Source organism: Podarcis filfolensis (genome assembly GCF_964270895.1).
Source record: "Podarcis filfolensis genome assembly, chromosome: 1".
NCBI lineage: Eukaryota > Metazoa > Chordata > Lepidosauria > Squamata > Lacertidae > Podarcis > Podarcis filfolensis.
In genome coordinates, this window is record NC_139604.1 from 31,646,125 (window position 1) to 31,658,657 (window position 12,533).

Consider the following 12,533-nt stretch of genomic DNA (forward strand, 5'->3'; position numbering starts at 1 on the left):
CAATTAAACTTTTCTCTCTCTAGAGATCACATATGCCAGAGGGCCCTTTTGAATGTTGAGGGAGTGCTGGGAGTGTGACATGACACAAAATGGCTGCCATTGGGGGAGTGTGGCATACAGCAAAATGAGAGAGAGGGCAGTCATGGTGAAGCTTTCCCCATAACAATGCGAGAAAAGCCTTAACCTGTTTAATTTTTGTCTAGAAAATAAGACAGAAGCAGGAAAAATGCATTAAAGGGGAGGGAGACCCATTGCCTCATGTCCAAACAACTCTCTCATCAGTCATAGCTCTCACTTAAGATTTTGGCTAAAAACACAGACAGGAAGGAGCAACCATACTGGCTTATTTCACATAAATTACTTAGAAGAATATCTGCACTTTTTCTTCATAGAATCATAGAATAACTTTATAGAGTAATGCGGGACACGGGTTGCGGCGTGGTCTAAACCACTGAGCCTCTTGGGCTTGCCAATCAGAAGGTCAGTGGTTCGAATCCCTGCAACGGGGTGAGCTCCCGTTGCTCGGTCCCTGCTCCTGCCAGCCTCACAGTTTGAAAGCACGCCAGTTCAAGTAGATAAATGGGTACCGCTGCGGCGGGAAGGTAAATGGTGTTTCCATGCGCTTTGGCTTTGTGTTGCACCCAAAGCGTTTTAGTCATGCTGGCCACATGACCCAGAAAGCTGTTTGTTGACAAACACTGGCTCCCTTGGCCTGAAAGCGAGATCAACACCGCACCCCATAGTCACCTTTGACTAGACTTAACCATCCAGGGGTCCTTTACCTTTTTTACCTTTAAAGAGTTAGAGACTTTTTTTTTTTAAGTAAAGCTCAGAGTCTGGGGCCACTAGGTGTACATATGAAGTGGGCGCTAAGTTGACAGCCCTTGTGCAGTAAGTGGAAACAGAGATGCTGAGTTTTGATGGCTATGTAACCAAAATGGGACCAATGAGAAGCAAAAGGGAGGTGTCAGCATGCCTGGGGGAAACCCAGGGTTTTCAGAAGTAGATATAATCGAAGAGTTCTATGAGGGCAAAAATCTAAAAATAGATAAGTGCAAACTAAGTATGCAAACTAAGTATGCCCCAGAATGTTGAGTGTCTCTTATAGAAGGAACAGGGAAATAAATGGCAAAAATGGGTTGAAGAAACTAAAAGGAAATATCCTGATAGAGGGCATGGCTTGGCAGTTGGAATCATAAGCAGGACCACACCACACTGTCCCTTTATGTTACAAGTCCCACTTGTAGTATTCTATTTCCTATACAGTGGTACCTCAGGTTAAGTACTTAATTCGTTCCGGAGGTCCGTACTTAACCTGAAACTGTTCTTAACCTGAAGCACCACTTTAGCTAATGGGGCCTCCTGCTGCCGCCACGCCGGCAGAGCACGATTTCTGTTCTCATCCTGAAGCAAAGTTCTTAACCTGTAAAAGGCGAAAGATTTATACGCTCTGAAGAGAAACCAGAGTTGGAAATGTAAAGAAACTGAAGGTACATTTTTTCATCTCTGGTGGACTTGCCCGAAGATTAAGGCATTCTGGGAAATGATCTATAATGAACTTAAAAAGGTATTTAAATATACTTTCCCCAAGAAACCAGAGGCCTTTCTCTTGGGTATTGTCGGCCAAGGGGTGTTAAAGACGGATATAACTTTTTTTATGTATGCTACAACAGCAGCTAGAATACTCATCGCGAAGTACTGGAAGACGCAAGAGCTACCCACACTGGAAGAATGGCAGATGAAGGTGATAGACTACATGGGCTTGGCAGAAATGACGAGCAGAATCCGAAACCAGGGAAGAGAAGCAGTGCAAGAAGAATGGAAAAAATTCAAGGACTATTTAAAGAAATATTACAAAATTAATGAAAGTTAGAATGATGTTGGACTGGAAAGCAAATGGTTACTATTAGCAATGGTTAAGACAAGGAGAATAAGGAAGATTAGTTTAAATTTAAATTAAAATAAGGGAAGATTTGCTGAGTAATTGATAAGAAATCGGAATACAGAAATGGGAGGCATGAGGAAGTCGGGGAAGAAAGGTATAAGAAATTAGGATATGAAATGGTACATGGTTTTTTTTTTTTGGTTTTGTTTTTGTCTTTGTATGTTTATGTATGTTATGTCTATTTGGAAAAAAATAAAAATATTATAAAAAAAAAAAGTTCTTAACCTGAAGCACTATTTCTGGGTTAGTGGAGTCTGTAACCTGAAGCATATGTAACCTGAAGTGTATGTAACCTGAGGTACCACTGTACAGTGGTACCTCGGTTTTTGAATGTCTCCGTTGATGAACGTTTCGGAACTCAAACGCCAAAAACCCAGAAGTAAATGCTTCCATTTTAGAATGCACCTCGGAAGTCAAATGGCTTCTGCTGTGGTACCACCGTATTTTTCTCAATTTTCTCTGTAAATTTGCAGACCGCCCGTTGCACCTCGGTTTTCGAACGTTGCGGAAGTCAAATCGTCTTCCAGAACAGATTATGTTCGAAAACCGAGGTTTCACTGTATTGCATATTTATTCTTTAATCCAGCCAGAATTATACAGACATATACTACAGAGAGAATCACAAGCGCATGTTTACAAAATTCCAGATTAAATTGGCCAGCTGCATTTCAGTGATGGTCCTCTTAAACAGCTTTATTTATCTTACAGCACCGTGTCATGATTGCAGCTCACAGTGAGAGACCATGTTTTAGTCATACAATATTTTCCTTTTATGTTGGCTTCTGCCAGAAACAACACCCTGTAGTACTACTTCCTCTGTCCTGTCCGAAATGCACGACGTGGTTACATTACGCTGCTTGTTTCTCTTTCAACTTTCTCAGTGGTTGCAGGTTTTCGTGGGTGAACTCTCAGTGGTGCTGTCATGTCATGTGTTATGCAGTATTAGATGTTACAAGGGAAGAGAAGTAGACAGGGGCTAATGTTTCTAGTAGAATCCATGAATCCACCATATCATGTAGTTCTGGCTTGATGCTCTGATATAATGATAACTTGTTCCTAATAGGCAGTGCTATTTATCTAGAAAAAGAGGCGCTCACCATGAACACCTCCCTTGTTCACTTATGGTAATGGTGCCACTCTGAGAGGTGCCAGAACTGAGTTCTGGTGAGTTCTGGCTGAAAAAAAGCCCTGCTGATAGGGACTCTAATTTTAAAAACCATTGAAATTGTTCGTCAGAGTAGTTCCATTGCACAAACAGAAGTCCTTGTGCTCATAGACCTTCCCCCTACTTTCCCTCTTCCTGCGCTTCCCCATGCCATCCCCAAATCTGCTCTGGAGACATGGCAAAATCCCTAGGACACCTTCAGGGAGTGTGCTGGGAGAGGCAAGGGAGGGAAAGTTCTGTTGCGCAGCCACCAGCCAGAAGTCCTTTTGCAAACGGAACAACTTCATTACATACTGTCCATTGGTTTTGTCACATGACTTAATAAGAATGTGAACCGCTTTTCTTGCTGTCTGAATTGTTGAATCACAGGCCTGTCACTCAGCTACCCATGCTGCTGTAAACATAGAGGTTACTCTGACACAGCTCTCTGTGAAAGCAAAACCCACATTCTTTATACAAAATACTTGTGCAATGCTTAGTGAGAATCAAGGTATTTTTTAAATTACTCTGAATATGGTCAACACTCCTGTGAGGGAGCACTCCTTTAAGGTTTCCTGTTGGAATTTCCTCTTTCTGCCGCCAACTAAGGACTGGATAATGTATCTACCCAAGTCAACAGCTAGCCATCCATTGTTACATTGTGGGTGAGGAGCTTGCCAACTAGCAAAGCAGCAGAAAGACACGAGTGTGTGACACGTTTCACATCTAATCTTTCTAAGGAATTCTGAGGTCGCTTTGTGCTCTTTCCCATCCAAATGGGATTTAAAGTTGGTTTTGAGTAGAGTTGAGATTTAATTATTGCACAGATTTTATATTTGAATATTCTTATTAGCATATAAAGGATGACCTACTATAGAGCAGCACAGAACATCTGTTTCATTGGCTCAACCTTTAAACTTGCAGAATTATAATGGCTCCCGTTTGCCATCTGGACAGCTTTAAACCAGCCTAACCAAAGATTTTTTTTCTAAATCCAGCTAATTAATTTTAGTTCGGTCTCTATCCTTGGCAATGAGGAATTTGCTATAAAGCTTATTTAAATATATTAGCAAATGCAGATGAGATATGATCTTGTTCCTTTTAGGAGAGTTGGCAGGCTTGCTGTTAGCAAATAAGGGTTTTACTTGTAGCAAGTGGGAGAGTTGTCACTTTCTCTTTGTTTTACATTGGCACTATCTGCTTGAGATTGTTTTTTTTTTTAAGGTAGGTGTGGTCAGAGGTAGTTATTAGAGAATATTATGTACAAAAGCCAGCAATTTAAATAAAACATGTTTGGGGTTTATTGTGACCATACTCTTTAAATGCATTGATTCAAGTTTCAATTCCAAAACGTATGGCATTTATAGTACAGTCCTATAGTGCAGTAAGCCCCACTGATTTCAGTTTATCATAGACAAGTGAATGCATGGTTTATTTTAGGAAATATACACCCCACCATTCCATTATGTTTGCGTAGCTACAACAATTAAAAACAAAAGATCTTAAAAATGGAAATGGACTTGGCACGTAAAACAAAGGTCTGCCTGACTCTTCTACATGCTTGTCATATCCTGGAATTTTAAACTACCGTAATAGGTTGAGAGGGAGTAAGAAAGGGGGCCCAAGGGATAAGGTATTCTACAATCTGAGGATGCCCTCTCTCTTCTTCCAGCCAATTGTGCCTAAGCCCTGGGCAGGACTTAGTGATGGGGTTCTCTGGTAGAACTCAGGGAGTGAATAGGCTGGTAGACAGGAAGACTGTCTCCAGGTAGCCCTGATGCAATTCCTATAGGGCTCCACAGGTTAATCTTCAGTACTTAGAATTGTATCCGCAAACAAATTGTTACAGAAGAGGACCAATATGTTCCCATGGTCAAATGCCTACTAGCATCATTGCTGCTGCATTTTGTACAAACTGAAGGTTCTGAAGACTCTTCAAAGGCAGGGTGTAGTAATGCAATCTAGACGTAGTGAATGCATGTGTTACTCTGTCTAGATCTATCTTCTCAGGAATGGGAATAGCTGGTACACGACCAGCCTAAGCTGCATAGACCCCCTTGGCCACAGCTACTCTCTGGACATCCAGAGGCAAAGCCAGATTCAGGAGCACTCCCAAACTGATTTTCAAGAGGAGTGCTCCCTCATCCAAAACCAGCTGAATCTCAGTTAAATCAATATCTCTCCTGACCAGGTGTGTATCTGTCTGGTCTGGATTAAGGATCAGTTTAGTAGCCCACATCCAGACCATTATTTCACCCATTGTTTCACCTGCACATCCAGCTGAAGAAAACCCAGATTCATAAATCCACAAACAGAAAGTAGTCTCTGGTTGGTGGTATAACCTTAAGAGCATGGGATATGAGAAACTTTTGTTTACATTCTTGCTTCCTTGCAAGTGCAAGTAGCTTTATAGCTTTTATTTAGCATTGGATTGTAATGTCAGTGCAAATTACTGTGCTTCACAGTGTTTGATTCCCACATGGTTACTAGGGTTGTGAATGTATGCACATGTACTTGGGAGTAAGGCTTTCTGGATTCAGTGGGAGTTGTGGCCCAGGAAATATTAGTAGAATCAAACTGAAAGTCATTTTAAAACAAACAGTTCTTAATTATGCAAGTATAACATTACCTTTGATTGCACTTTTATAAGCTTTATCCTTAAAAAAAAAATCGCAGTAAAATATGCATGGCTGCTGTAATACTTGTCCTTAGAATCCGTTTCATATGATGAGCAATGTGAAATTCTATGAACAGGGTACACACTAGACAAAGAAGCCCCTATACAAAAAACACATGAATGTGACTCTCTTTTTCTAAAATATTGTCCCAGTCTTATAAATAATTTGCTTTTTTGTTCAACAGGTGTTAAGATGAGTGGAAGGGATCTTCGAGGATTTACTACATCTCCCAGGAGTAGCGATATAGGTAGACTTTTAAAATCCATATCAATGTTCCATTTCCACTGTTTGTGTTACAGCTTGCCTTGCTCAGTATTAGCCAGCTGTATTAGTAACACAGAGATTATTACATAGAGTTTATGTGGAGTCCATGGTTTATGAGATTTATCCAATAATTCTATGCTCTGGCTTCTAGGAAACTTAGCTGACATTGCTTGATAAAGTTGTTTCTACTTTTGTGGGTGGGTATTTGCTTCCCACAGTGGCAGCAGTCAGCCTCTCTCTGTGATGGACAGAGGCATCATGGGGTTTGGCAGGAGTCCTGCTCTTGCAACATTTAGCAGGGGAAGGACCATAGTTTGCATGCAGAAGGTCCCAGGTTCCATCCCCAGCATCTACAAGTAGGGTTGGGAGAGAACCATACCTGAAATCTAGAAAAGTCATTGCTAGTCAGTGTAATGGTAAAGGTAAAGGAACCCTGGACGGTTAAGTCCAGGCAAAGGTGACTATGGGGTGCTTTGCTCATCTCGCTTTCAGGCTGAGGCAGACGGTGTTTGTCCACAGACAGCTTTTTTGGGTCATGTGGCCAGCATGACTAAACAGCTTCTGGCTCAACCGAACACCATGACGAAAGCCAGAACGCACAGAAACACTGTTTACCTTCCTGCTAGAGCAGTACCTATTTATCTACTATCACTGGCCTGCTTTCGAACTGCTAGGTTGGCGGGAGCTGGGACAGAGCAATGGGAGCTCACTCCGTTGCGGGGATTTGAACTGCCGACCTTCCAATCGGCAAGCCCAAGAGGCTCAGTGGTTTACAATACAGCGCCACCCGCGTCCCTACTAGTCAGTGTAGACAGTAGTGAGCTAGATGGATCAATGATCTGATTCAGCATAAGGTAGCTGCCTATATTCTTTACATTCTAATTAGCAGATAGTTAAGTGTCGTGCAAGCCACTGTCTCAGTGACCCAAATGGCGGTTACATTTTTCCTTCTTGCAAGCAGAGGTCCATACTGAGCCTGCAAGCTTGAACTGATAGGCACTATAATATGTAACAGTTCATTGCTTAGGTGACTATTGATATTTCTCTAGCTTCACAGGCCTGGCTCTTCAGTTCAAGTGTTGGGTCGCTGAGACAGTGGCTTGCATGTAATACTTATTTGTATTTTTCAGGAAAAAACCCAAAAAGCGTCATGTGTTGTCTTTCCTATTCATGTTTTGTTATAATTGCAGTGGAGTAACTTTGTTTTTAAAAGAGAAAGTTCTTTTGTTCTCATTGTGTTTCAAAACACATACTGGCTGGAGACTTTATTCATGTTTGAATTGTTTCACGCTTCAACTAGAAAGCTTGGTGGTTCGTATGAAAAATGGCCTTAAGAGTTCCAAGTATAAACCTGTTGACTACGAGCAGCTACTTGCAATGACTGAAGCCAAGAAATTGGAATCTGCTAACATTCTATTAAAGGTAAGTGTTGTGATTTCTGATGGATGTAGAATGCAACTTTAGATGTTGAGGGTGAAAGTGTCATAGGAGCTGGTGGTTGATGTACGCACAAGGAGATTCTGCTGTCCATAAGTAAAGGTACTGAAAAAATATATAAAGTGAGTAATGATGGCTAGATATTGGGTAACAGAATTAACTGTTAAATGACTAACTGCGAAGGGGCCAAATTTACTTCTCATGGCTTGTTTACAGGAGTGAGGTGGGCATGATTTGAGCAGCCACACATTGCGTTTGTGGTTTGGCTTAGTGCTAAACCTAAAGCTGCAATAGTACTGATTTAGTCATTGTTGTCTTCTGTGATGAAAGGGTTTCTGTCTTTTAATACTAGCAAAGAGCTGCTAAGCCCAATGCTATGGGGACTCTATAATAGCGTGAGGGGTATTTTGTCATCCAGCAGCTCACCTGGGAACAGTTGCTACTCTCCCTGGATGAGCAGGGAAGTAGCAAATTGCAAAACTGTTTTTCAACTGTTTTTACAAAACCGATTAATATGTGGTGGTAGCTCACAAGGTTTTTGGGCAGGTGGAAAGGCCTTGACAGACCAGATACATTCCCATCCTTATGTCTTATGTTTCCTGCTTTGTATTAAACTGTAGCAACAGCAGAACATAATGGCTAGGGCGTGCATAACTGTAAAATTCATCATTTTTATAGATAGAACATGTAGCTGAAGGTAAAATGAACAGTGTTCTCGTGAGCTGCTTCGAACACAAACATTAGATTTAGATGGCAATCTTATATACACTTAACTTGGGAGGAAGCTCTGTTGAACTCAAAATGGCTTGCTTCTGAGTCAACGTGTACAGAATTTCTCTGTTAGCTGATTTTATTTTGTAGTATTTTCCATACAGGTGGGACCTGCAACCAGTTGTTGCAGTGTGCAGTGCTTCTGTTCAGGATTTCTGTCAGCTGGCCATGAACTTTTGCAGGGTACACTGCTCCATTCTCCATCCCTCGCAGGTTTTTCCATTCCCTACCCCAATAGTGAGTCACAATTCTAGTACTCGGGTATCTGGGCTCATAAAAATGTGGTTCAAGGTTGCCAGTGTAAGTCTGACAGTCTTACAAGCACAGCAGATACTCTCACACCTCCAATGTTAGGATCATCCCATCATAGCAACAGCTTTGGTGGGCCCAATACGACATAGGAATACCATTCAAACGTCTGTGTAGGTACTGGAAATGGCTTAGGAAAGAGGGAATCTGCAGACTGGAGCTGTTTGGCTGGCCCAGGGACTTCATATGCTGCAGCAAAATTGTGGCTATTTTTTTTTTAAGAGTATGCCTGTGGTTTTTAAAATATCGTGTGGGTTACAGTTAGGTGGTTCTTCCCGCTTGCTAAGAGGGTGCTGTGTTAGCTGAGCAGAAAAAGACTTTTGGAGTTGTAGAGTAAAAATAATTGATAGAAAGATGAACATAAGAAGAGGCCCATCTAGTCCAGCATCCTGTTCTCAAACTGGCCAGCCAGCTACTTATGGGAAGACTGCAAACAGGACCTGAGTGCAACAGCCCTCTCCTCACTTGTGTTCCTCAGCAAGCGGGATATAGAGTCAAACTTACTCTGATACTGAAGGCAGTACATAGGTTTCATAGCCAGTGTTAGTAACTGAGATATAAAAGCTAGGAGCTAAATTGCACCTTAAACCTAGGTTATGGGCGCAACAACAGAATGTCTAGACGCGATTTTCAAATAACAAGAATACAAAGCTGAAAATGAATGAACTGCAACTAAAACATTATGTTCATTTTTCACATGGTCTAGTCCTTCCCCTGCCCACCCCACTAATATTTTTAAGAGGGTCTCTTCTCCAGTCTTCAAACAGTATCTGGAAGTGGGGAGGCAGCAAAAGGTCCTCTTTTCCTTCCACTCTGCAGTTTTAATCTGAAATCTTAGGCACAGTATTGCACACAGAGCTCAGAAACTGCTCACGCTAATGAAATTCATTGTCGCAAGCTGCGCCTATATTATTATTATTATTATTATTATTATTATTATTATTATTATTATTATTTATACCACGCCCCTCTGGCTGGGTTTCCCCAGCCACTTTGGGCGGCTTCCAACAAAATATTAAAATACACTAGTCTATTAAACATTAAAAGCTTCCCTAAACAGGGAACAATGGGAGTTTCGAACACTGTTCATAGCTAGTAGCTATGGATAGCATTCTCTTCTGTGACTTTGTCTAATCATATTTTTAAGCCATCAAATTGGTGGTTATCACTACAACTGGTGGGGGGAAATTTCATGTGCTTTGTGAAAAAGTACTCTTTTGCCTGTTCTGAATTTCGCACCATTCAGCTTCATTACTTGTCCCCTGGTTCTCATATTATGAGAGAGGGAGAAAAACTTTCTCTGTCCATTTTCTGCACATGATGCATAATCTTTTACACCTGCTGACTGTTTCTGTAAACTAAGCCCCAGTTGCTGATTTGTTTCTGCCTCAGAACCATTCTGATTTCTTAACTTTTTCTAGATCTGCAAAAGCCTTTCTGAAGTGTGGCAGCCAGATCTGTAAACAGTATTCCAAATGCACAATATGTTTGTATAACAGTATTATGCTATTGGCAGTTTTATTTTCAATCCCTTTCCTACTGATCCCTACTATGGAATGTGCCATTTTCACAGCTGCTGCACACTGGCTGACATTTTCATTGGATGATCTGCCTTGATTCCAAAATCTCTTCCCTGGTCAGTCACTGCCACTTTAGACCACAGAAGTGTGTATATGAAGTTAGGATTTTTTGCCCCAATCTGAATCACTTTTCACTTGTTTCGATTGAGTATAATACCCATTCACTCAGTATGGAGAGATCCATTTGGAGATCCTCACAATTTTTTTGTTCTTGCTACCCTAGCACCAGCAAACATGGCCACCTCACTTCTTGCCCCAACTCCAGATAATGTATGAACAAGTTAAAAAGCAGAGGCTTTCCATCCTTCCATTGTGAGAACTGACAATTTATTCCCATTCTCCACTTTCTGTTCTTTAATCAGTAACTGTCCTCTTATTATATGGCTGCTAAGCTTACTCTGGAGTTTTTGGTGAAGGGCTTTATCAAAAGCTTTTTGAAATAAGTAAACAAACACATGGTGTCTCTCCCAAAACATCTCTGGCACATCATGGGCAACCGTGCTTCACGGCGCTGACCCCATCAGTGCTGTTCGTTTTTTTGTAAGTGTGCTAAAGCCATTATTCCTGGAAACTTTAATTTGCTGGTTCTGTTGGTTTTGTGCTTGTAGGGGCAAAGTACATATTATTTTTGATTCATACAAGCAAGAAAAGAGAAGGAGCTGGAAGCAACATTTGTGTCCAGATATATGGTTCTTTAGGAAGGCTTTTTAGGAATATCCCCATATTTCTAGGCTTTTCCGTTTTTATTCTGCATTAGCCAAGGGGATGAGAGAATGAGCTATGGTGAGGGACACACTTCAAATTAGACAGTATTTTCCTGTTTCCATTCATAGTTCTTGGCATTTGCTAGTCATGTGACTGTGTCCCAAGATTATTTACCTCTGAGTACAAGTTGCCATGAATCACGAGTGGGAGAGAACTATTGCGCTCAAATCCTGCTTGTGAATTTCCCATAGGCATCTAGTCAGCCAGCGTGAGGACAGAATGCTAGTCCTAGGATCATGTGCTGTAGAAAAAGAATGTGCCTGGTTGTTTTTTAAGGAGTGTGTCATTTTTAAAGCAACACTGGAAGTATAGAAAAGAGGGAGAGAGCAATAGAAAAGCGAGAGAGAGCAGTAGTCAAGTCACAGTGATAATGGAGAGCTCTAAGCATTTCCCCCCATGGGGAAAATAATGACATCACACTGTACTTTTGTTGGAACTGGAATGTGTCATTTCTGCAGATGCTCTGTTTATTGCTTAAGCTGTAGAGTGCATATATCCTGCCAGGATTGGATGTGTTTTCACTGTCCCCATAAGCATCTCCCAATGGCTGCTGCAATTAGCTCTAGTACTCATGCCAGTTCACGCTGTTTCCCTTGCAAGTTGTCACTGATCCCCTCCCTGCCGGCTTTACAGACAGAGACATTAAAGTCTGCATGAAAGATCAGCAGCGTCAGCACACTGAGAATCCTTGTGCCAAAGCAGAACGTACTTTTAAGCATGGACACAAAGATCCCAGCAGAGGAGTTGTGTTTCTGCTTTATAGCTGAATTGCCAAATCAGCACTGCAGGAAGTTCCTGGGTAGAAGGCAATGGTTTGGGGAGCTTTGCACAATCTCTACATGGTGCTTCCCACCCCTTAGACAGGTCTGAATTCCAAATGCATTACCACATCTTTCCCGAGTAACACACTTCCACATGATGTTTCCAAGTGGAAAGCTGCTGTCATAATATGTTCAAGTGTGTGTGCACTTAATGTTTTGGATAATGTTTTGCTTTCTCCCATTCCAAAGAGCTGGTGTCACTAAGGTTACTTTTTACCGTCAGCTTCTTCTGGAATGGATGTGGTAATGATAGTAATTACATCAGTATGCGATAAAAGGAGTGCAAAAAACCTATAGACTTGGCTTTGCCTATCATTCCAGATCCTGCAGGTTGGTGGTTTGAATCCCCATGAAGGTGTGAGCTCCCGTTGCTCAGTCCCTGCTCCTGCCAACCTAGCAGTTCAAAAGCACGTCAAAGTGCAAGTAGATAAATAGGTACCGCTCCGGCGGGAAGGTAAACAGCATTTCTGTGCGCTGCTCTGGTTAGCCAGAAGCGGCTTAGTCATGCTGGCCACATGTACGCCAGCTCCCTTGACCAATAAAGCGAGATGAGCGCCACAGCCCCAGAGTCGTCCGCGACTGGACCTAATGGTCAGGGGTACCTTTACCTTTACATATTGCTGTAAAGGTTTCATATATTTTATTATTAACTTTATAAATTCCACTCAATATCACTGTTCTCTGGGCACTCGACAAAACTTTGAACAATGAAATACCATGGTAAGATCCAATATCGCACCACTGGATGTGACAGAATTCCCATTCTTCCTCTTGCCCCTCCATCCGAATTCATTCCAGAGGGCACCCCAACCCTTCGGA

General features: G+C 41.7%; 1 protein-coding gene across 6 annotated transcripts in view; it reads left to right on the forward strand.

Annotated features, from left to right (window-relative positions):
• Positions 1-12,533, forward strand: part of CCDC148 (coiled-coil domain containing 148) — a gene marked incomplete at its 5' end in the record, with an annotated part of 103,329 nt that overhangs the window by 25,842 nt on the left and 64,954 nt on the right. For 5 of the 6 annotated variants that reach the window (XM_083579050.1, XM_083579048.1, XM_083579049.1 and 2 more), the window contains 2 exons: positions 5,952-6,014; positions 7,332-7,453. In XM_083579050.1, the coding sequence (XP_083435176.1) occupies positions 5,952-6,014; positions 7,332-7,453 (185 nt within the window). Of the gene's footprint in view, positions 1-5,108; positions 5,281-5,951; positions 6,015-7,331; positions 7,454-12,533 lie in introns of those variants that run through there. The other variant, XM_083579053.1, reaches the window with a different exon arrangement.